The following is a 25,475-nucleotide window of genomic DNA, read 5'->3' on the forward strand; positions in this document are numbered from 1 at the left end:
CTCTCTGTCTCTCTGTGTCTCTGTCTCTCGCTACCCCACTCATGCACTCTGTTTCTCTCTCTCTCTCTCTCTCTCTCAACAAAAGCAAAAGAGATGGTCTTGATCACTCTTAGTGTGGAGTCCATTTTATTCTCCCCATAGTATACCTGTGTCATCTTCAGTCAGGAACTGGAAGCCAGGGAAATCTTAGTTCTACCGATTTGGACTTGGAAACACATTTGAGATAATTGAAGAACTTCAGGCCCCATCTCTCTGTCACAGACACTTGATCTAGACCTCTAGCTTTCAGTCACAAGTACCACATCAAATCCAACTCATTAAAGAAATACATTACATATGTAGGCCACCTGGTGATTGAATGTTTAGTAGACTGAAGTTTGGGGGAAAGTGTCATTCTCTGTTAGGTGTTGTCTGTCAATCACTGACAAAGCCTAAAGTTCACATCCTGATGGTGGATCTTTGTCTCCCTTTATTCCCGCTCTCTGAATATCCTATGCAGTTTTTAAGCTATTTTCTCCCTGGGGTTCTTTTTTAAAGGAAAAATCATTGTCAACAGCGTAAGCAAAGCCCTGCGGTAATCAAAGCAGTATAGAGTCACTGGAGGAAGAAAAGTAGGGAGGAATCATTTAAAAAGCAGCATTCTTTTCTTGGGGCTGAGCTTCTTTACCCATCTGCAAACTGAAAAGAACTAACTGGGTGGTAGGATTCTGCCATTGTTCGCTAGGTGGTTTGGGTATGCCAAGCTGAGATTTGTTTTTCAGATCCTTCCACAGTTGCCTAAGAACAAGTAAGAAAATAGTTTGATAGCAGCAGATGTCCCCAAGTAGTGGAGATGATACTGTTATTGTTGTTTTCCCCCACACCTTTGCTATTTTCCTACCTCTTGACAATGACCCTTTTAAAGATTACACGTTAATACTTTTAAATAGGCTTTCATGATAAAATGGACAAACCAGTTAGAAGAAACGTAAGAGTGATTCTCTAAAACAAAACTGGCACTTCGAAAGTCTGGTAGTCTGGTTAAACCCACTTCAACATTGATTAAGATGTTTTTATTTTGTTCTGGGTTTCTTGCTCTACAATAAAAGAGTGGTATGTGGTAGCACAGAATTATAAAACTTGAAGTCATCTTTCACTAGTGCTGGCTACTCGAAGGGCATGTTTTCAACTGAAAAGATTTTTCGTAAAGCCCCACAGCCCTGCTCCAATTCCCTGATAAAGAATTTTATAATATAAAATCATACACCTGTCCACATATAGAGGGAAATACGTAAACACTAAAGTCTCATTGAAGAGGTATTGCTAAAATACATGCCGGAGGCACAGGTTTTAGACATGGTTATATCTAATATCTTTATTAATTAGCCTGTATGTGACTAAACAGTATATTAATGACACTCATGAGTTTTGTTCCACTGGGAGTTGAAGGCACTAATGAATACTAAAATTACCCAGGAGATGCGATAAATATAGCTCTAAATATGTTACTCACATGCTGTTTTTCGAATGTCACTTACCTTGAGCCACCACCTTGTGTCTCTTTTTTCTGAAAATGCTTTGAAATACAGGATTTAAGAAATTAACTTGGTCACATCAGTACACTTCGAATTACCTGTGTCCATTAAGTCCAAATCCCAAGATAAGGGCCGAATTTGTTTTCCATTTTTTGCCTAGGAAATTGCTTTAGTTTGAAAATGTATTTGAACTGTAAAGAGGAAAGTGGATGTGTGTTTCGGGAGTACGCATCTAGACTTCTGCAGGCATCTCTGGGTCATTGCTCTGAGCCCGTCTCCGTTCCATGCCTTTGTCTTTCTCAGATACATCTACCATATATGTCCTCTAAGGAGTGTGGCTTGCTCTGGTTTCAGAGCTAATCAGTATCAGAGTAGCAGAAAGAATATCAATAACCTCAGTCCCAGCATCCAGAGAGGCCCAGAATTACGTCTCTCGAAAGATGCAGTATCCAGTACCACTTGGATGAACTGTAGACGCTTGCGTAGCTTTCCACATTCCCACGTTCCTATTCTGCTCACGCTGTGTAAAGCCACTTCATAAGATGGGATTTTCCCTTGTGGTTTCCAGACATTCCCATTCACCGCTGAGGCTGAACGGGTACCCTGTACTTATGCCTGTTTTTGATGAGGTCCCTTACAGGTGGCCGGCTCTAGCCGATTTCCCTCCTTGGAGGCTTGGGGGGCCGGGGAAATGTGCATCCACTCTCCTTTTAGTAGCCCTAATACAGTATCGTTGCCTGGGAAATTGAGGGTGACCTATATTTAACGCAAACCTTACACTGTGTCTGTCAGTGGTCAGGCATCTCAAGCAAGCTGTGAATGTGGTTAACTCTAGGTCCTGTTAACTCTAAGTTAAAATTCGGAAAAGTACCCGAAGAGCTCATATTTTGTGTCACTTACTAAGAGATGGCCGTGTGCTTTAGATATCATCCTTATAGGCACTAAAGCAGATTATTTTATTTTGAAAATGTCCCTGGCCTGTATTCTTGCCCTACCCAAGGGCCGCTGCACTTTGACCAAAAACATCCAAGAAAATAAGCTGAGGGTCTGCCAGGAGCATGATAGACAGCATCTCCAAAATATTCTGTGTTGAAATCTTGAGGTTCAATGTGAGGGAAAAAATGGTAGGAGGGCACATTTTCCACAGTCAAATATATTAAGAAAACTCATTATGCTATATTATCCCCCTTGGAGTTTCTCAGTACATACTGGTATATTGAGGGCTCTGGGAAGTCTTGCAGTGAAAACAAAACCAGAAACTAAAACCTACTCAACTTTGTAAAAGCCAGCTTACTCTAAAATGATTTCACTTTTTTTTTAGTGGCACCTAATATTACCTCACAGGCCCTATTTTTGGCAGTGCTGATGTAAACACCCTTGCAGCACTGACCGGGAGGTATATTTGATTCCCTGGAACAGTGTCTCAGCAAGATGCGCAGGTGCAGGTGTGGTCTGCTGTTCCACCCTTCATTACTGTCACCCCCTCTGCAACAGGTCCCTTGCAGGCCCTCGAACTTGATTTTCTCTGAGTACAGTGATTTCGCAGAGGACCTCCCATATGAATGGAGAAGAATAATATAACTCCAGAAGACAGGGACCTCAGGGTCCTGTCCCACCCATGCTGTGAGACCCGGGAGGTTCAGGCAGAATTGCAAAGGACCTTTATTTCCCCCTCAAGTAGTTTTGCCAGATGTGTGTGTGTGCGCGTGCGTGTGCGTGTGTATAAACAGTCCTATATTACTTTGTCTTGTGTTATTTTCTCCTCAGGGGACTCATGGAGGTGAGGTCCTTTGTCTGAAAGAAGTGATCCCAGTTTGGCAGAGGGAGGAAGTCCAGACTCTGCTAGGAGTCAAGGTAAGGAATCAGAATGAGTGGTGAGACCACCCACTGCAGGAGGGAGGGGCCTTGCCATCAACTCTAGGAGGTCTCACGCAAGGACAGTGATGTGAGACGTCCCCTCGCTTCCCCATAAGGGTCTCAGAGAGGGCAAAGGCCTTGGTGTGAAGGGAGATGGCCGCAGGCAAGGACAGCCGGTGTCCTAGGAGTTGCCAGGAGTCGTGGTGAAGGCCCTGAGTGAGGCCTAGAATGGCACACTGCCCTTAAAGTTACTTTGGGGTTGTGGGGAAACCAGAGAGAAATCCCCCAGAGTGGGGAATGCAATGTGTCGTGTGCTCTTCTGTGAGTGGGGGTAAAAGCAGTGTCCAAATTCTCTGTTTTAACCACATTGTCTCTAGGCAGTTTCTGAGACATAAAGGTGATTCTGTCGAGGTGAGATGTTAAGAAGCCACTAGGCACTCTTTGTACCTGGCCTGGATTGTCAGAGCCCACTCCATCAAAAGGGCATTCGGGGTGCCTGTGTGGCTCAGTCGGTTAAGCGCACGATTTCATCTTGGGTCACAATTTCACGGTTCTTGAGTTCGAACCGGTTCATCGTTCTTGAGCTCCTTGCTGTCAGCACAGGGCCCACTTCAGATCCTCTGTCTCCCTCTCTCTGTTTCTGTCTCCCTCTCTCTGTCTCATTGCCTGTCCCCCACTCATGCTCTCCCTTTCTGTCAAAAATAAATAAACATGAAAAAATATTTTTAGGGATGCCTGGGTGGGTCAGTAGGCTAAGTGTCTGACTTCGGCTCCGGTTGTGATCTTGCAGTCCATGAGTTCGAGCCCCACATCGGGCTCTGTGCAGACAGCTCAGAGCCTGGAGCCTGCTTTGGGTTCTGTGTCTCCCTCTGTCTCTGCTCCTCCTCCACCCTCACTCTGTCTGTGTGTCTGTCTGTCTCCTTCTCTTTCTCTCAAAAATAAATAAAAACTGACAAAAAAATGTAAGGCATTCAAATTAACTTATAGTGAGTTCTAGGTTTTTAGTGCAGGTTAAATTAATGAAAACAAGGGTGGTTTAGATGGAAGGGCCCCTGGGAGGGCAGGAAGTTATTGATCCTTGACGCACATTTTTGGAGCTTTGTGTTGCATCTAACTGGGGAACTATACCTTATACCTGTGTTGAATGATTTATCGTGTAATAGGGAAATATTACTTAGTTTTCCTTGCTAATCAACATTTTGGCTGATTTGATTTTATTTGTTCTAGAATGGTACATATTTGCTGACAGCTGCTGGATTAAAAAAAAATCCCAGCAGGGTGGGGTGGTATTATTAGGGTTCAAATTAATCATACTAATAAATACCATGTAGAATTGTCAGTAGGCCATGTACTGTGCCAGGCACTTCACACACATGAACTACAGTCCACCACCCTGTAAGACAGAGCTTATCCAACCCACTTCACACATTCAGAGTCTGATGCTCTCTAAGGTTAGTCGTGTGCCTGGATTTGCGCAGCTGTTAAGGGACAGGGTTGAAACTAGACCTCTAATCTGGACTAGTCTAGAGTCCACACTGTTCTACTTCTACCCTGAGGTCCACCTTGTGTCTCTTAATTTGGTTTGCCCCTTTCTTCTTAAAAATGTATCTCTGGGGCGCCTGGGTGGCTCAGTCGGTTAGGCGTCCGACTTCAGCTCAGGTCATGATCTCACAGTCTGTGAGTTTGAGCCCCGCGTTGGGCTCTGTGCTGTCAGTTCAGAGCCTGGAACCTGCTTTGGATTCTGTGTCTCCCTCTCTCTCTGCCCCTCCCCCACTCACACTCTGTCTCTATCAAAAAATGAATAAACATTAAGAAAAAATGTATCTCAGGCGGCCAGAAGAAGGACTCTGTGCTCATACCACCCAGTTGGAATACATTCCCAGAGTAGTATGAATACCCAAGTAAATGAGAGGCATGAATAAAGAAAAGAATACATAGTGACAGTATGATCATCTATACGTGAAGCTTCAGATGGCCTTAAAAGATGAGGGGCTTTCAAAGTCATCCTGGACAGCCCCTTCCCTGGAGAGTATAAATCTATATGAACAGAATGTACATGAGACTCAATCTTGCTGATGAAGAGAAGGAAAATAACAGCATATTTCACCCCTCACAGACCATCGCCTTCCTGGGACTGCCGTCACTCCCAGGACAGGGACCGAGGTTTGCAGAGTGGAAACTGCTCATGGGCTGGCAAGGATGTGGCATTTCCCGGAAAGCCTTTAACCGAAGATGCCGGGGCCAAGAGGAATAGCCCGAGGTTAGAGGGCCTGAGAGACCAGTACCCCAGAACGTGGGGGATCACAGTAGGCTGCCACCTGCTCTCAGACTTAGAGGCCTCAGACAGAGCTGGCAGGCTGAGCATACCCCTCACTTACTCTTCAGGCCACTCAAGGACTTAAGAATTTTGGCCCAAGACAGACAGTCCCAGGTCAGTAGAAGGAGGAGTCCCGGCCTATGGCAGGTACGGACATGAGGACCCCAAATGAGGAATGATGGAAGGACTCAGCCAGAACAGTGGGCTTCCATGAAGCCTGGCTTAGGTCCTCAACTGTAGGAAATCCAGAACAGCATGTCTGGACGTGGCTTATTCTGACTTCCACGCCAGAGGTCCCCAGAAGGTGAATACTTGGACTTAATGGGAGCAGCCTCAGTGCAACAAGGAGTTCCAAGACTGGTCAGGTGTCAGGGTGAGGACTCTGAATCAGAATGAGGGACTCACTCACCCCAGAACAGAATATCCCCACAAATGCCCCCAGTGCTGTCCTGGGATGCCCAGGACAGAATTGTGAGGTGGAAGAACCCCCTCATTCTCCCTGGAGTGTCTCATATAGGTGAGGATCTTGGGCTAGCGGGGACAGCCCTAGATGTGCAGAGAGAGAAAACCCAGGCCTTAGGAGTCATGGTAAGGACCCTGACTATTAGGCAGGGATCCTCCTACCAGCAGAGGCTGTCAAACAGATCTCCACCCTATTCTTAGCCCCGGGAGGCCCCAGAAGAGCTATCAGTTCTTTGTCAGCCCCAGTTTGGCCACAGGAGAAGTCCTGGCCTTAATTGAAGATGAGGACCCTGCGTCAGCTGATGAGGGAAAAACTCCCTTAGAAAAAGCTTCCCAGGGCCCTGTTGGTGCTTCCAGGCTTGTGCAGCCCAGGAAGGGGTAGCCACGCGCCGCGGGACCAGAGATTCCCCTCTGGCAAGTCAGGAGAGTGGAGCTTTGGAGGCCGGCAGGGGGAGGAGCCCCAGGCCCTGACGGACGTGGGGAGGACCCTGGGCCAGGACGCGCGGGGACCACCGAGTTCTCGGCGGCGGGGTCCTAGAGCGCCCCACCCCTGCTTTCGGCCCTCGGAGACCCCGGGCGGCCGCCGCCGAGGGCCGGATGCGGCTGCGCCGACTTCCTTTCGGGCCCGGACCTCAAGGCGGAGGGCGCGCGGCGTTTGTTCGGCGGCGGCCGGATTCCCGGGACCGGGCTGAAAGTGAGGTGAGGACGCCGAGTGGGACCCGAGGAGACGACTCCCCGCACCCCCGTAACAGAGGGGACCCCTCCCCGCCATGGGCTCGTTTGGCCCCGGCTCCGGGCGGTCCCGGTGGAATGTGAGGCGGAATTCGGCCTAGAAGTTCTCAGAGACCAGGCCTCCGTCTCGGGAGTAGTCCCGATACTACCGAGGGAGGCGGTCCTAACTAGATTCAAGATGAGGGCCCCGAGTGCTAACGAGCGGACCTTGACCCAACAGAGGGGGCTACTCTGGGAAGCACCCCTGCACTCAGCTCTAGGAGGCTCCATGCTGGGTAGACAGATGCCGAGGGAGCTCCCTTCTTCTCTAGCAGCTAAGGGGATTCAGGGTTATACCGACAGCTCGCATACTCAGCCTAGGAGGCCCGGGGCAGAGCTGGCAAGCTGAGGTGCCCCCTCATTTCCTCTCGAGGTGGTGATCTCAGGGAAGTGACGGCCTGTATCTAATGGCATAAGCCCCATTCAGCGAAAGGATCCCAGTCCCTAAACAGGAATCGACGTTGTGGTACTGAGTGATGATGGGGGAATTCCTCCAGGAAAGAAGAGGGCCGCATGAAGCCCAAACCCTGTTTTCACACTTGGGAAACTTGGGCATGGTGACATGATACATTACACTCACTTCTTCCCAGAACATCTCAGGGAAGTGAAGAACCAGGTCAAAGGGGGCAGCCTCAGGCCAGCAGAGGGAGGATATGGGGTCATGCCACGTGTCATGGTTCATGAGTTGGAGCCCTGCGTGCGTCTCTGCACTCATGGCCCAGAGCCTGCTTGGATTCTTTCTCTCTGCTCCTCCCCCCTCCTTCTTCCTTACTCTTGCAAAAGCAATAAATAAATAAAGTCCTGCCTAGTATTATCTCTGGGAGATCTCCAAGGTAGATGCCATATGAAGTGCACATCAGTTTCCACTCCATGGTAACAGGAAAGTGAGAGTCTTGGTCCAAGGGGAGTGGTTCTAGATCAGCAGAGGCAGAAATCTTAGACCCTGTTGTGAGCCAGATTTAGACCTTGAGTTGGGATCCTATGGAGGACCACCTGCCATAGGACATCAACCTGCCTGCAGTAGCTTTTACTCTTGAGAGACCACGTTTGGTCAGTTAAGGTTGTCTTCGCTTCTTCCTCTTGGAACTTATGCTCTTAGTATGAGGACTCTAGGGATCATCCAATCCTGAATAGAGGGGACATCAAAGCATCCATCTTAACCCTTTGATTTCAGCCCAAGAATCCTCAGGGGAGAGCCTTCATGTTGAGCATCCCCTGACTTCTTTATATCAGGTCTAAAGGAGGTGATATTCTTAGTCTGAAGGTTAAACCAAAGTTAACAAGGGAGAGTGGTTCTGAGCCTTTTAAGGAACCAAAGTGAAGGCCTTAAATGAGGCTGAGGATCCCAGTGAACTCAGGACAGAATGGACCCTGCTGAGCTCTCAGCACTGGGCAGGGAAGTAGACTGAGGTGCCCCTTCACTTCCTTCTCCTGGGTCCCTGGGAGCTTTGAGGTGTGAAATAACAGGTAGCAGAGGGAAGGCTGCCCCATCTCTGCCAAGACTTGGTATGATAACACTAAAGATAAATGGAGAGGGCCCAACACGCCAGAACACAGAGGCCTCTACTGCAAACATCTGCTCTCACCTCAGTAAACCCGAGGCAGGGCTAGTAGGATGCAAATAAGACTCACTGTGAGGGTTCTGTGGTTCTCTGTAAGATTCTTAGGGGATAGGATGACCAAGAGAACAGGAGCCTTTGTCGGGTCCTAGAGCAGTATCCTCAAGTATCCTGCCGAGGTCACCTTTGATAAATCCAAAGTGGAATCTACCTGTTGAAGGTGATAACATCATCTTATTCTCGCTTCTGCAGTTGCCCATATCACCTGTCCACTGGCTCACACCCTTGCCTGCTATCTCTGAGCACAGCCATTATGCCTCGTGGTCAGAAGAGTAAGCTCCGTGCTCGTGAGAAACGCCGCCTTAACAGAGCCGAGACCCAAGGTCTTAAGAGTGCTCAGGCAACTACAGCAGAGGAAGAAGAGGCTACTCCTTCCTCCTCTCCTGTTCTTGGGGGTGCTTCCTCAAGCTCCCCTACTGCTGGCACTTCCCAGGAGCCTCAAAAAGCCCCAGCCACCACCAGGGCTGCTGCACGTGCTTCACGGCGAAGATCTAAGGCAGGTGCCAAGAGCCAGGTTGAGGAAAGTAAAAATTCCTCTCTGGCCTCAACTTCCATCGGGAAAGCTCAAAACGATCCTCTAAGCAGGAAGGTGGGGATGTTGGTACAGTTTCTGCTGTATAAGTATAAATTGAAGGAGCCCATTAAGAAGATAGACATGATGAAGATCGTCCACAAAAGGAACAGGGAGCAGTTCGCTGAGATCCTCAAGAGAGTCACTGAGCGCATGGATCTGGTCTTTGGCCTCAAATTAAAGGAAGTCAAGCCTGGCAGTAACTCCTACACCCTCACCAGCAACCTAGACCTCACCGACGATGGCACTATGAATAATCTCTGGGGCTTTCCGAAGAATGGGCTTCTCATGCCTCTCCTAGGTGTCATCTTCTTGAATGGCAACTGCACCTCTGAGGAGCAGATCTGGGAATTCCTGAATATTTTGGGCGTCTATGATGGAAGGAGGCACTTCATCTTCGGGGAGCCCAGGAAGCTCATCACCCAAGATTTCGTGCAGGAAAAGTACCTGGAGTACCGCCAGGTGCCCGGCAGCAATCCTCCACGCTATCAGTTCCTATGGGGCCCCAGAGCCCATGCTGAAACCAGCAAGATGAAAGTCCTCGAGTTTTTGGCCAAGGTCCACAATACCATCCCCAGTGCCTTCCTGCCCCATTATGAAGAGGCTCTGCGAGATGAGGAAGAGAGAACCCAAGCCAGAGCTGCAACCAAGCATGCCTCTACTGCCAAGGCCACTGCATGTTCCCAGGCCACATCTGGCCACTCTTCTCCCTAGAGAGGGCTGAGGCAGATTCTTCGCTTTGTCATGGGAAGGCCTGTTAAGTAGTGTTTGTCATGGGCACAAATAATTTGTTGATTCCTTTTTTTTAAATATATTCTTCAGGCACTGTTCCTTTCAATAGAAAGTTTATGTAGATTCAGAATATAAGTTTTTGGATGATACAGATCACACATTTATTGCTGTTTATCAGTTTTAGGTGTAAGAGTTTATTTGTTTTGAAATATAGATCAGAAATTGTTAAATCACTTTTGTGATCCAGAGCAAGATAAGATGGCTTTAAGATAGGATATCCTTGGAAATGTGAAAGAATTCCACACTAAAATAGTTAGGATGAGAAGATCGATCGATCGATAGATAACTAGATACATAGAAACCTAGATTCGTAGATAGATGGATAGGTACATAGGTATACAGATACATAGATTACATAGATACGCAGATAGGTACATTGATACAGTAATAGTTGGTTAATTCTTTGTTTGCCTTACTCTATTCTTTTTCTAAATTTAAAAGACATATACCTGCATTTGTTTGTGTTTGTTAAGAATGTTTGGTAATATATGATCATAATGAATCAAACCTCTTTATACATGTCTCTTATTTTACACAAACATTGAGCATCTGCTCTTGGGAAGTCTTCATCCTTGTACTGGGGGTGTTTAGTCAAAGAAGACCTAGCCCCTGCCCCTGCGATTATAGATTATAGGAGCAGCTGTCACTATGGGAAGAAGGTGAGATAGTAGTACTCCATAAAGAACAAGGGAAGGGGCACCTACGTGGCTCAGTCAGTTAAGCATTTGACTTCGGCTCAGGTTATGATCTTGCGGTTGGTGGGTTCGATCCCCACATTGGTCTCTGCTGACAGCTCAGAGCCTGGAGCCTGCTTTGGGTTTTTGTGTCTCCCTCTCTCTCTGCCCCTCCCCCACTGGCTCTCTCTCTATCTCACGTGCTCGCTCGCTCTCAAAAATAAACATTTAAAAAAAAAGAACAAGTGAAAATCTTGGTAAAGAGGGGGCCGAGAGAACATACTACTTAGTTTTCATTCCTAAGCAGAATTTTGGCTGATGGGGAGGTTTTTCTTGGCCAGAGCACTGCATATTTTCTGACATGTCTTAGATGTAAAATGAAACAAAACAAAATTCAGCTGCACAGATGGTAATGTCTGAGGTCAAGATAATCATAGTAATACCTGCCATTCCCAAATGTCTCAGTATAGATGCTTTCTGTACATTAGACAGTCCTAAAAGATAGGGTTTATCAAACTTACTTCACAGGGGAAGCCTGAGGCTCATAGAATTAGAGTTTGGCAGCGTGCCAAAAGGCATAGGGCTAGTAAATGACAAGGCTGGGCCTAGGCTCCCGCCAGAATTACTACAGAGGCTACATTGTTTTACTCCTCGCACCCTGAGACACACCCTGTGTTTATTTCAGTTTTCTTTTCAGTACTTCAAAATTCGTCTTAGGTGCTAAAAAAGAATGGCCTTGTGTCCAAACTGCTGGGCTGGAATATATAGCCAGAGCAAAAAGAATGCCAGAATAGCTGAGAGGGATAAAGGACACTATTAGGTGACAGTATGATTACATTTGCAATGCTAAATAATCTCAAAAGATCAGTGGCTCTCAAAATTAGCCTGGACAATCTCTTACCGGTAGAAAGGAAATCTAGCAGAACAGAAGTTACATGAGAATCTTCATCAGGCTGATAAACAGAAGGAATAGATCAATGTGTGTTTTCCCCTGACACCCCATCACCTGTCCTGGGACTCCTGCCTTGTGCTAGCGCTTGCCCATTTCACATCACTCCCAGGACAGAGTCGCATTCTCTGCGGGGATTGTAAAGCAGCAACTGCTCCAGGGTTTGCAGAGATGTGCAATTTCCCAGGAAGCCTTAAATCCAAGAGACAGAAACCGAGGCAAGGGCCCCATGTAGGAGGACTGGGGAGACCAATGCCCCAGAATATAGGGAATGCCAGGGACTTCGGTCCCGTCTGTTCTTGAACACACAAGGTCTCAGACACAGTTGTTAGACTGAGCATACCCTCCCTTATTCTGCAGGCTTTTCACTGGCGTAAAAACCTTGGTCTGAGACCCAAGTTCCCCTATCACTAGAGAAGGGGTATTGGTCTCTCATAGATGTAATGGAGATAAACCTGAATGAGGGTGGTGGAAGAACCTAGCCAGAACAGTAGGATCCCATAAAATCCTGTCCCGCTGTCAGCTCTGTGAGTCCAGAAGAGTCGTGGCTGCTTGTGGCTAACATTGATTTTTCAACTCTGGTCCCAGAAAGTTGAGACCTTTGTCTGATGGCTGTATCTTCAAATTAGCAGACAGGGTGGGGTTCCAGGAAGGATACAGGGTCAGAGTGAAGATGCTGTGTGGGGACATGGGGGTCCCCCACCCACATCTGACAGGGCTGCACCTAACCCCTTCTCTGCTGCTAGCCTAGGAGGCACAGGCGAGAGCTGCCACGCTCACGTGCCCCCTACCTCCGCCTTCTGCCTGGAGGGAATCAAGGAAACGAGGGCCTTGGTTTTATAGGCTGGCTATTAAGTGGAATCCCAGCCGTGACGGTGTCAAGGTGAGAACTCCGTATGAGGAATGGGGCAACCAACTACTCCGTACCGGGTATATTATGACATACTAGAACAATAATAGTATTAAAATCAATGTGGGGTATGAATAAGGGGAAAAAAGATGATTTTTGCAGGCAATAGGATCATCTGCATATGTGATTTCAGATAACCTTAAAAGATCAGGGACTCAAAAAATTATTTGACTCAGGATCTTCCCTACAAAAAGCAAATCTATGAGAACAGTGGTTACATGAGACCTTAAGCCTGTACAGGAAAGAGAAGGACAAGGACCCATTGTTTGCAAGGTTTGGAGTAGCGAAACTGCTGGAGAGTTTTCAGGGATGTGGCGTTTCCCAAGAAGCCCTTATTGGAAGTGACAAGGGCCTTTGGGAGGATACCCGTGAGTCAGGACTGGTGAAAGGGGAAAGCACCGTTCCAGAGTGTCGGCTGTTCCAGAGGGAGCAGCCCCTGCCTTCTCTCAGAGCTAGAAGGCCCCAGGCAGAGCTGGCAGGCCAAGAATCTCCTCACTTTTTTATCACACTTGTCAAGGATTTGAGACTTTAGTCTGAGGAAGACTATCTCAGGTCAGTAGAGAGAGTTGTCAGATACAAATGTGAGTTTTCTTAAAAGGAGCGAAGGAAGCATCTACCCGGAACACTGGTGGCTCATAGAGTCCAGTTCCTGCCAGCAGCTCTTGGAGGTCCTGAATTCCATCGCATGATGAAGCATAAAGAGGCTTTGAGCAGCACCTGGGTGGCTCAGTCAGTTTAAGTGTCTGATTCTTCGTTTCAGCTCAGGTCATGATCCCACGGCTCGTGGGATTGAGACCCACGTCCAGCTCTGTGCTGTGTGGAGTCTTCTTGGGATCCGACGTCTATGTTTCTGTCTGCCCCTCCTATGCATGCTCTTGGACTTTCGCTCTTTCTCTCTCTCTCTCTGTCTCTGTCTCTGTCTCTCACACAAAGAAAGCAAGAGAAGGAAGGAAAAGAAAAGGAAGGGAAGAAGGGAGGGAGGGAGGAAGGAAGGAAGGAAGGAAGGAAAGAGAGAGAGAAAGAAAGAAAGAAAAGAAAGAAGAGAAAGAAAAGAAAGGAAAGAAAGGAAAGAAAGAAAGAGGCTTTAAGAGGTGAGAAGAAGAGAACCTGCTGCCGTGGCCAAGGTGTGTGCCAGGGCCGTGAACCGGCAGTGCCTCCCACATATATTGAAGTCTGGGGCGGGGAGATTGGTCATCTTGTGATGGAAATGAGAGGTCAGCATTTTAAGTAGTGAAGCACCTAGGTGGACGTGGAGGGGACCCATTGTAAGTCTTCTTTTTGTCCTTGCTTTGCTTGAGTGGGAGATTTATCTGTTTTTATCTTGGGGGTTCTTTTTGGCGCTTTTTTTTTTAATTTTTTTTTCAACGTTTTGTATTTATTTTTGGGACAGAGAGAGACAGAGCATGAACGGGGGAGGGGCAGAGAGAGAGGGAGACACAGAATCAGAAACAGGCTCCAGGCTCTGAGCCATCAGCCCAGAGCCCGACGCGGGGCTCGAACTCACGGACCGCGAGATCGTGACCTGGCTGAAGTCGGACGCTTAACCGACTGCGCCACCCAGGCGCCCCCTTTTTGGCACTTTTAAAATACTGTTCCTTGTAATAGAAGGTTTATTTGATTTCAGTATCTGTGTTTATGAATAATATGTATCACACATATGTTGCTGTTGATCAGTAGAAGTATAAACGCTTTGGTATTTTGTACAACAAATTAAAAAATCCTTGCCGCTCTTCTCTTGGTCCAGAGCAAGCTAACTTGCCACATGAGCAGGGGTTGTCTTGCAAATGTGAATGAACCCTGTGGTAGAATTGTTGGGATCAAGAGATAAAAGAAAAGGTTTTGTCTGAGTGGCATCAGCAACATGGTAGAATCAGAATTTCCAGCCCTTATTTGCCCACAGAAGCACAGAACTAACAATAACATAAGTAATAAAATACCTTTATAAAAGGTCCAGAATCTAATTAATAAGTTGCAATACTATATGTGAGCATAAAACTGAGATCAGCTGCTCTTGAAATGGATAAGAAAAGTAATTAGACTTTACTGGCATCAGCCTCTCCCTCAAGTTGACACAATTTAGCCCTAAGAGAGATTGTGACTCCTCTCTGTGTTACGGGTAGGGGAGATTGGGATGAAAATCCCATGCACCCAAAAAACTATTAAAGCTAATAAATGTATTCAACTGCAGGATGTAAAGTCAACACACAAAAATCAGTTGTGTTTCTACACACTAACAAGAAAGTATTGGAAAATAATTAAGAAAATTCTATTTAAAATAGTTGGGACGCCTGGGTGACTCAGTTGGTTGACTGGCCAGACTCCTGATTTCGGCTCAGGTTATGATCCCAGGGTTGTGGGATCGAGCCCTGCGGTGAGCTCCTTGCAGAGTGTGGATCCTATTTGAGATTCCCTCTCCTTCCCTCTCCCTTCCTCTCTCCCTCCCTCCCTCCCTCCTTCCCCTCCCTCTCTCTCTCTCTCCCTCTCTCCCTCTCTCTCTCTCCTCTCTCCTCCCTCTCTCTCTCCCTCTCTCTCTCTCCCTCTCCCTCCCTCCCTCCCTCCCTGTCTCCCTCACTCACTCACACACACACTCTCTAAAAATAAAAAAATAAATAAAAGTGTCAAAAATAAAATAGGAATAAATTTAACCAAGGAGGGGAAAGATCTATACACTGAAAACAGTGAGACATTGATGGAAGAAATTGAAGAATAATAAATAAAAGGAAAAATATCCAATGTTCACTGATTGAAAGAATTAATATTTTTAAAAATATTCTTACTAGTCAAAATGATCTGCAGATTCAGTGAAATACCTATCATAATTCCAATGGAAGTTTTCACAGAAATAGAAAAAAACCTGGAAATTCATCTGAAACCACAAGAAGCCCTGAATACTAAAGTAATGTTGAGAAAGAGGAACAGAGATGGAGGCATCACACTTCTTGAGTTTGAAATATATTGCAAAACCATATTCACCATAACGGTGTTATACTAGTATAAAAACGGACGCACAGACCAATGGAACAAAATAGAGCCCAGAAATAAACCCGTGCATAAATTGTCAAGTGATCTTTGACAAGTCCACCAAAAAATACACGATCGGGAAAGGATAGTCTCTTCAGTAAATGGTGTTGGAAAAACTGAATATCCACATGCAAAAGAATTAAAATTGGATGCTACTTATACTCAAAAATTAGTGAAAAATGGATTAAAGACTTAAAAATGAGATTGAAAGCCGTAAAACTCCTAGAAAAAAAGCATAGGGAAAAAGCTCCTTGACCTTCATCTTGGCAAAGATTTTTTTGAATATGACAACAGAAACATAGGCAAGAAAAGCAAAAATGGTGAACAAGTGGGACTACATCAAACTGAAAGGCATCTATACAGCAGTGGAAAAATGAAAAAGCAGTCTGTGGAGAGGGAGAAAGTATTAGCAAACCATGTATCTAAGGGACTAATATCCACATTATATAAGGAATTCATACAACTCAATAGCAAACAAATAACTGAATTTTAAAAATGAGTAAAGAACTTGAATATTTTTCTGAAGAAGACACACAAATGGCCAATAGGTATATGAAAGGTGCTCAACACCATTAATCCCCAGGGAAATGCAAATCAAAACCACGATATCACTTCATACTTGTTAGGATGGCTACTATTAAAAAGACAAAAAATAACAAGTGTTGGTGAGAGTAAGGAGAAAAGGGAGTCCTTGTGCTGTTGGTGGGAATGTAAATTGGTAGAGCCATTATGGAGAAACTGTTTGGAGGTTCCTTAGAAAAGTAAAATTAGAACTGCATGATTCAGCGAGCCCACTTGTGAGTGTATACCCAAAGGAAATGAAACCAGTATCTTAAAGAGATACTTGCACTCCTACGTTCATTACACCATTATTCACAATATCAAAGATACGGAAACAACGCAAATGTCCATCAGTAGATAAAAGGATAAAGAAAATGTGGTGTATACATACAATGGAATATTATTTAGCCTTAAAAATGAAGGAAGTCCTATTACATGGGACAACATGGATGAATCTGGGGAACATTATTCTAAATGAAATAAATCAGTCACAGAAGGATAAATACTGCATGATTCTATTTGTATGAGTTATCCAAAATAGTCAAACACATAGAAACACAGAGTAGAATGGTAGTGGCCAGGGGTTGGGGAGTAGGGAAAATAAGAAGTTGTTGAAGTGGTATAGTTTCAGTTGTGTAAGATGAATAGGTTCCAGAGAGAGATCTGCTGTAAAGCATTGTGCCTATATGTAACAATGCTTTATTGTTTGTACACTTACAGATATCATATATTTTCACTCATATGTGGATCTTGCTAAACTTTACAGAAGATCATGGGAGAAGGGGGAAAAAATAGAGAGAGGGAGGGAGGCAAACCATAAGAGACTCCTAAATACAGAGAACAAACTGAGGGTTGATGGGGGATGGGGGAGGGGCACTTATTGGGATGAGCACTGGGTGCTGTATGTAAGCCAATTTGGCAATAGATTATATTTAAAAGATTTTTTAAAAATTGTTAAGAGAGTAGTTCTCACATTGTGTTCATAGTACACCAATTAAAATGTGTGTTGTCTTTCCGTCTCCCCAAGTAGAGAGTAAGCTGATTAAGTACAAGTATTTGGGAAAGACCTTGCTTTTACACCCTTAATGGGAATGTAAATTGATGTAGCCATTATGGAGCAGTATGGCGGTTCCTCAAAAAATTAAAAATAGAGCTATCAAATGATCCAGCAATTCTATTTCTGTGTATATATCAAAAGGAATTGAAATCAGGATCTTGAAGAGCTATTTGCAGTTCATTGTAGCATTATTCATAATAGCCAAGACATGGATGCAACCTAAATGTTCATTGATGAATGAATGGATACAGAAAATATGGTATATGCGTACAATGAGATATTATTCAACCTGAAAAAGAAGGAAACCTTGCCACTTGCAACAACAGAGATGAACCTGAAAGACATTATGTTAAGTGGAATAAGCCAGACACAAAAGGACAGATACATGTTATATAAGGAATCTAAAATAGTCAAACTGATAGAAGCAGAATAGTATGGTGGTTGCCAGATGCTGGGAGGAGAGGTATTGGAGAGGTGTTGGTCAAAGTGTACACGGTTTGAGTTCTATAAGGCGAATAAGTCTTAGAAATGTATAGCAGAGAGCCTATAGTTAATGTCATAGTGGATATTTAAAAAGCTGCTGAGAGGGTAAATGTTATGTTAATTGTTATTGTACTCCTAAAAAATAATAAAGAGGACAGGAGAAGACTATTGGAGGTCACGGATATGTTTATGGCATAGATTGTTATGGTAGTTCGCAGGTGTATACTTATCTCCAAGCTTGTATACATTACATGTGTACAGCTTTTGGTATGTCAGTCATACCTCACTATAGTAGTTTTTGAAGAAGCAGATGTTTTGTCTTATTTGGAGTTGTAGTCTCAGCACAGTGTCTAGTATACAGTAGGCAATTTGTAAATATTTAATCAATAAGAGAAAAAAAGTATAAATAAGAAAAAGATTGTCAATTCTTGGTTTGCCTAATTCCTTCTACTGTTTCTTTTTATAAAAGTAAAATTATATACCTGGATTTCTTTCGATTATTCAAATATTTAAAAGAGAAATTAAATGTTGATGAGCTCACTCTCTTGTTTATTTCCAGTCATTAATTGAGAATGAGCTCTTTAGAAGCCTTCAGGTTATTACTGGGGATGCTTTTATTTGTTTTTGTTTTTAAATGTTTGTGTCTTTTTGAGAGAGAGAGAGAAAGTGTAGGGGAGGGGCAGAGAGGGAGACAGAGAATCCAAAGCGGTCTCTGCACTGATAGCAGAAAGCCTGATGCAGGGCTCAAACTCATGAGCTGTGAAATCGTGACCTGAGCTGAAGTTGGACACTTAACTGACTGAGCCATCCATGTGCCCCCTGGGGATGCTATAAAACGAACCCTCAAAACAGCAACAATAAGTTCTGGCCCCTGCCCATTGAATTTTAGAGTCTGGATGCTGCTGTCATGTAAAAAGAGATGGTTATATATTCACTGTGACCTAAAGAACAAGTAAAAAAAAAAAAAAAAAGGAGGGGGGGAGGGGGTTGAAGAGGGAATGTGGTTTGAGTTGTACACAGTCAAGTGTCAAAGTTCTCGGGCCAGGCAGTGTGGAGCCTTAGGAAACTGAAAACCCTTCAGTGAGGGATAGCTTTAAGTAGGATTGCATCGTGGACTAGATGACACTGTGGGAGTGGTGAGCAGGGGCCAGATCCTCAGATGGAGGGCCTCGGAGATGAAAGACTAAGCCTGCGATGGAAATTTGTCCTTAACATGGCCTTTGGGATTGTGGCTAAACCAAAGAAAATCTCCAGGTGGTGTAGGAATGAAAGGTGTCTGTGCTCTTGCCCAGGGCAGCTGAACACGATGCACAGACTAGATGGTCTATGTACAACATCACCAGGGAGTTTCTGAGCAATAAGGATTATACTTCTTTGAGGTGGAGTGTTCAGAACCCACTGGACTGCACTTTTCACTCTGGGTTGGGGGAGCCACAGACCACTCTATTAAAAGGGTCTCTTTTACTCAGTTACTTCATCTTGCATGTAATATGGCAAATTCTAGGCAAGGTCTAGATTTTTGCTGATGGTTAAATGAGTGAAAATAATGGTGATTTAGATTGAAGGGTAGCTGGAAGTTAGGGAAAATATTGGTCATTGACAAAAATTTTGAGAACTTTGAGTTGTATCCAACGGGGAAAGACTCTCCCACAAACACACTGTGTATTATAACCTTGAATGAGGATATATTACATAACTAGCGTTGCTAAGAAGCATTTTGGTTGTGAGTTCTTTGTCTTGGAGTTTGGTAATGTACTCAAGTTCACAGGGCTAGGACTAGACTCCTGGTCTGAATTCGTCTAGAACACATGCTGATCATTCCACTCTTCTCTGCCTAAAGCAAACCGTTATGTTCCGTAATACTCCAAAATGTCTCTCAGGGGGTAAAAATGAGGATTCTGTGTCCAAAGAACTGGATTGGAATACATAACCAAAGCAGTTAAGAATACCACAGTAAATCAAAGGCATGAACAAAGAGGAGAAGCAGAAAATGTCCAGTGACAGTATGATTATCTACATATGCATTGTCAAATGACCTCAAGATTGTGGAATCACAAAACCATCCTGGACGACTCCTTCCCATTAGGAAGTAAATCATTTAAAACAAATCACATAAGAGGCTCACTGACTACTGTGAAGAGGGATAGATCAGTGTCATTTTTCTTTGACACCCCATCACTGTCCCGAATCCCCTGCCTTACGTTGCAGTTTCCCCATTTAACATGAAGCCAGGCACTGGAACCTGCAAAGTTTGCATTAGGGACACTGCTCAAGTTTGCATGGATGTGGAGTTTCCCAGGAATCCTTTAGTTATACAGGACCCCCATTAATGAAGATTGGGGAGATAACCACCCTACTTTATAGGGGGTCCTTCAGAGACCTGCCAAACCAGCTGTGAGGCCTGGAATGCCCAGGCAGGGCAATCAGAGTGGACATTCTTCTTTCACTCCTCATATTTCTTAGCAAGCTCAAAGTCTTAGCCTAAGAAAGGGGCCACACTTCAGTAGAAGGAGGCTCCTGGGTTGTATCGATAGATAGATATCAAGTTGAGGACCCTAGATGATGAATGTAGAGACCACTGACTCCAGAGCAGTGGTATTCCACAGAGACTCAAATCTGCTGTATGCCTCTCAGGACCCAAACATCCTTGGCCTAGTGTGGCTCACTCTTCCACCTGGGAGGTCTCAAGAAGGAGCAGTCCTTGATCTGAGCAGAGTAACCTCATGTCAGGGAAGATGGAGTCACACGATTGAACAGGAGCAATGTCAGGTCCCTGAGTGAGCAAAGAGGACATCACTAGACCCACAAATGAGGGAGCTTTACAAACCCCTGCACCCATCTTAACCGTGGAGAGGCCTCAGGTGGAGCTGTGAGCCTGAGAAGCCTCATTTCTGCCTGGTGAGTCTCAGGATGAGAGCCTTGTCTGACAGGGTGCAGGCCCCAGTTCTGCAGAGGGAGACGTCTTGGCCGTAACCGGAGTGAGGGAGGCTCACAGAGTCCTGCCCTCTTTTCAAGCCTATGGGGCCCCAGGCAGAGGTAGTCGGAAACGGGGCATCCTGACTCCTTGCCAGGGACTCGGAAAGGTGAGGGTTCGCTTTGGGGGCTGGCAGACTCGGGTCAGTAGGGGGAGGAATCCCAGGCTCTGATAAACACCAAGGTGAGGACACTGAATGACAACCTAAAGACCACTGACTTCAGAACACTGCGATCGCGTAGAACCATGTCCTTGCTGTCAGCCCTCAGAACCCCACGTGGCCATGGCCGGATATGATGTATCTGAACTTCCGCTTTGGAACCGCGGGCCTCGCCCAGTGTTCGCAGCATTTCTTCTGCCAAGGAACGGAAGATTACTTCCCAGGAGTTCTTTGAAGTCAAGGTGAGGACCTGAATGTAAAATGAAGGGACCACACCGCCCCTCCCCCTTCCTGTAACAAAGGTGGCGCCACAAAGTACTGCCCCTGGGGTCTGAAATGGAATGTCCTGACAGGACCGTTAGGCCGAGTTTTGTCTGGAAAGTCTCAGGGAGGAAGGCGTCGGTCTAAGATAGTAACCCTGGTTCTGATGATCAAGGAAACCTAGGCCCTAAGTAGAGTCAAGAGGAGGGTCCTGAGTAGCTAATGAGGGGATCTTTTCCCAGTAGAGACGGCGATAGAAACCGGTACGCCTGCCTTGGTTCTGGGAGGCTCCAGACAGGGGCAGTTTTATTTGGTACGTTCTGACTACCGCCGCCCCGCCCGCTACTCCCGCCATCCCCCACCCCTAACCGCGCAAGCGCGCGCGCGCGCATGCGGACACCCCCCCCCCCCCCCGCTCTCTCGCTCTCTCTCTTTCTTTTCTTTCTTTTCTTTTCTTTCTTTCTTTCTTTCTTTCTCTCTTTCTTTCTTTCTTTCTTTCTTTCTTTCTGTCTCTCTCTCTCTCTCTCTCTCTCTCTCTCTCTCTCTCGGGGCTCCAAGAAGTAAAGGCTAAAGCCAAATAAATTTGGATTTTGGTGAACTGAATTTAGTAGAGGGAGGAGTCCCAGGTCCTGATATCAAAGTGAAGACCCTGAGTCAGGACGTAGGGATCACCGACTCCAGAACACTGGGATCCCATGGAGCCCTTTCCCTGCTTTTAGCCCTTGGAGACCCTGAACGGTTGTGGCCAGTTATGACTCATCCTTCTGTCCTCTCCAGAGTTTCTAGGAAGTGAGGTCATTTGTGGGGGAGTGGGGGTGGTGAGGCCACTGGCCAGCTGAGGGTGGAGTCCCAGTACTGGCCTGGAGCCAAGGTGAGGACCTTGAGTGGGAACTGAGAGGACCACCCTGACCCATAACACAGGGTGCTCTCCTAGGTCCTGCTGCTGCCCTTGGCCCTGGGAGGCCTGGCAGACCTATCAGACTTTCTGCCTGGAAACTCTCAGATAAGGAGGGCCTTCATCTAAGGGAGTAGCCTGGGTCCTGCAGATGGAGGAGGCCTAGGCCCTAAGTGCCCTGAAGGTGAAGCCCTGGAGTGCTAATGAGGGGACCTCTCCCCATTTAGGGAAAGCAGCATCCCTATAGCTTGTTTCTGGAAGGCTCTTGGTAAGGGTAATCCTATATGGAGGTCCCTGAATTTCCCCCCTAGGGGCACAGGGAATTGAGGGATTTGCTGTAAGGCAGGAGGCCTAAGTCCTACCAGCGTATTGGCGGCCAGCGGCCTAAATCCAACCTGTAGTTAAGGTCAGAGAACTAAGGGAGGACTAAGGGGAACACCAACTCTAAAAAGGGGGTCTCACAAATTCTGGCCCTTCTCTGATAAAAAAGAATGTAATCTGGCCATTTGCAACGACATGGATGGAACTAGAGAGTATTATGCTAAGTGAAATGAGTCAGAGAAAGACAAATATCATGTGATTTCACTCATGTGGAATTTAAGATACAAAACAGATGAAAGTAAGAGAAAGGAAGCGAAAATATAAAAACATGGAGACAAACCATAAGAGACTCTTAAATACAGAGAACAAACTGAGGGTTGCTGGACGGGAAGTGGGTGGGGCGAATGGCTAAATGGGTGATGGAATTAAGGAGGGCACTTGCTGGGGTGAGCACTGGGTATTGTATGTAACTGATGAATCACTAAATTATATTCCTGAAATTATTATTACACTATATGTTAACTAACTTGGATGTACATTTAATAAAACAAAATAAAATAAATAAAATGAAATGAAATAAAAATTGTGGCCCTTCCCTCAGCCCTGGGGAAACCCTGAATATTTGTTAGGCTGAGGAACCCGCCCACCCCCCCCCCGCCTCATTTCTGTCTGGAGAGTCCCAGAGATATGAGCATGTTGGACTTATTGGCCTCAGTTCTGCAGAGGGAGGAGACCCAGGGCTCCACAGGAATCAGAGTGAGGAATAAAGAGTGATGGTTCCACTCACCCCCCCCCAAAAAGAGACAATAGAGGGCCCCCCTTGCTTGTAGCACTGAGGAGCCCAGGTGTGGAAGTCAAATGTATGTGAACCCAACTTTATTTCTTATGTCATCAGGTTGGTGACAGCCTTTGTTTGAGGGGAGAAACATCAGATCAGCAGAAGAAGGTGTCCCAGGCCCTACCTAGAGCCAAGGTGAGGAAAGTGAATGCGGACTGAGGACCCCAATGACCCCAGAGCAGATTCCCTCAGAACTGTCAGCAGTGGGTCACAGTAGTGGGCTGAGATGCCCCTTTAGTTCCCCTTGAGGGGTCTCAAGATGATGAGGACCTGGGTTTGAGATGTCAATTTAGAGCAGCACCGAGGAGGGGGGCTCGGCCCTGCCCAAAGCCGTTATCATGGTCCTGAATGTGAACTGGGAGGATCCCCATTCTCCATACCAGAGAAGATTCCGCAAGGACTCGGCCTACCCAGCACCGCTCTCAGCCCCAGTAAGCACCAAGCAGGGCCGGCAGGCTGCAGCCTGAGACTCACTTTAATTACTTCCATGCGGTTCTCAGAGGATAGGTTGGTCATAACAGGAGCCCTGTGGTTGGTTTCCTAGGGCAGTGCCCTCACAGAACCTGAGAGGCAGCCTTGGTTAAAGCCAAGGTGGTCTCTCCCAGCTGAAGGTACTCCTTCTCATCCTCTCTTCTCTCATGCCCAGATCACCTGCTGTCCCTGACCACAGTCATCATGCCTCGGGCACAGAAGAGTAAGCTCTGCACCGGGGAGAAGCGCCACCAAGCCCAAGGTGGGACCCGGCCTCAGAGGGGTGCTCAGGCCCCTGCGGCCACGGAACAAGCATTCCCTTCCTCGGCCTCTCCTCCCTTTGAAGTTCCTACTCAGAGAAATCCTGCTGCCAGGTCACGTAGCGCTCCCAAGAGGTCTCAGAGGGCCGTGTCCGCCACCACAAAGTCTGCAGGTGTTTCTCGCACAAGATCATACAAAGGAGCCGACTGCCAAGTTGAGAAAAAGCAAAGTTCCGTCCAGTCCCCACTCTCCATTGTGCAGTCTCAGGGGGACCCTGTAAGCAAAACAGCAAGTGTTTTGGTACAGTTCCTGTTGCACATGAGCAGAATGAAAAGGCCCATTATGAAAGCTGATATGCTGAAGTTTATCAATAAAAAGCATAAACATCGCTTCGTTGAGATCCTCGAAAGAGCCTCTTTCAGCTTGGAAGTGGTTTTTGGTGTTGACTTAAAAGAAGTCGATCCTACCAAGCATTCCTATGTCCTTGTCAGCAAAATGAACCTCCCCAACAACGGGACTATAAACCGTGGCAGGGGGTTTCCCAAGACCGGCCTCCTGATGAATCTCCTGGGCGTGATCTTCCTGAAGGGCAACTGTGCCGCCGAAGAGAAGATCTGGGAGTTCCTGAGTAAAATGAGAGTCTATGCGGGGAAGAGGCACTTCATATTTGGGGAGCCCAAGAAGCTCATCACCCAAGATTTGGTGAAGCTCAAGTACCTGGAGTACCGGCAGGTGCCCAACAGCGATCCTCCACGCTATGAGTTCCTGTGGGGCCCCAGAGCCCACGCCGAGACCAACAAGATGAGAGTGCTCGAGTTTTGGGCCAAGATTAACCAAACAGTCCCAAGTGCCTTCCACCCTTGGTATGAAGAGGCTTTGAGAGATGAGCAAGAAAGAGCCGAAGCCACAGTCACACTCCAGGCTGAGACCGATGCTACGGCCAGTGCATGTTCCAGGGCATGTCCAGCAGCTCCTCCCACACCTAGTGAGGTCGAGTCCGATCCTTCACATTGTGACTGAAGAGAGCAGTCAGTGTTCTAAGTAGTGGAGGCCTGGGTGTGACTCAGGGAACAGCATGTAATCCTTGGTGCTCCTGTTCTGTATGGGTAATTTGGAGATTTACCAGCAGTTTGAGTTTTTGCTACTTTTCAAATGTTGCTATTTTGAAATGAAATCTTACCTAGCCTTATAGTGTAAATTTATGGATTATTTTGGCCTCACTTGTTATCAGTTTAAAAGTTAGAGTGTTGCTGTTTCATAAAACAAACTGGGAAATTGCCCATCTTATTTAGTGTTCTGGTACAAAGTAGCATGGCATTGAAATATGAATTTCCTTGAAAATGTAAAAGGACTTAAGGAGTGAAATATATGGAGTCAAGAAGTGGAGGAGAAGAGTAAGATGGTCTGTATTTGGTTTCCTAATTCCTTTCACTCTGTATTTTGTAACATTCTAAATAACAGCATGTGTTTGACTAATGGAAGAATGTAGCATCACATTTTAATGAATTAGACTCACTGCTCACAGGTTCTTTTATTCCCCAAACATTGATGGAGCGTACGCTCTTAGAGGGCTTCATGTTAGCCCTGGGAGAGCTGACAAAAAGATCAAGACACTGACCATGAAATCACAGAGGCGAGAAGCATCTGTCATATAAGGAAGAATGGTGATCTGCACTCTCAGACCAGAAGGACACATGACAAGACAGGAGAAAACAGGAGAGAGGTGGTTCCAGATG

General features: G+C 46.1%; 2 protein-coding genes across 2 annotated transcripts; both read left to right on the forward strand.

The window, feature by feature from the left end:
- The first annotated feature begins 8,793 nt into the window (after positions 1-8,793).
- On the forward strand, positions 8,794-9,825 carry LOC115507597 (melanoma-associated antigen B2-like). The gene has a single exon (XM_030306026.1). The coding sequence runs from the start codon at positions 8,794-8,796 to the stop codon at positions 9,823-9,825; it is 1,032 nt and encodes a 343-aa protein (XP_030161886.1).
- A 13,857-nt stretch (positions 9,826-23,682) lies between these two features.
- On the forward strand, positions 23,683-24,759 carry LOC115507582 (melanoma-associated antigen B3-like). Its single transcript, XM_030306008.1, has one exon. The coding sequence runs from the start codon at positions 23,683-23,685 to the stop codon at positions 24,757-24,759; it is 1,077 nt and encodes a 358-aa protein (XP_030161868.1).
- Positions 24,760-25,475: the final 716 nt, after the last annotated feature.

The sequence above is a fragment of the Lynx canadensis genome, chromosome X (genome assembly GCF_007474595.2).
Source record: "Lynx canadensis isolate LIC74 chromosome X, mLynCan4.pri.v2, whole genome shotgun sequence".
Lineage (NCBI taxonomy): Eukaryota > Metazoa > Chordata > Mammalia > Carnivora > Felidae > Lynx > Lynx canadensis.

What these genes read in the sequence shown, in the direction of transcription:
- LOC115507597 (XM_030306026.1), top strand. Translation starts at nt 8,794, where the DNA reads ATGCCTCGTGGTCAGAAGAGTAAGCTCCGTGCTCGTGAGAAACGCCGC.
- LOC115507582 (XM_030306008.1), top strand. Translation starts at nt 23,683, where the DNA reads ATGCCTCGGGCACAGAAGAGTAAGCTCTGCACCGGGGAGAAGCGCCAC.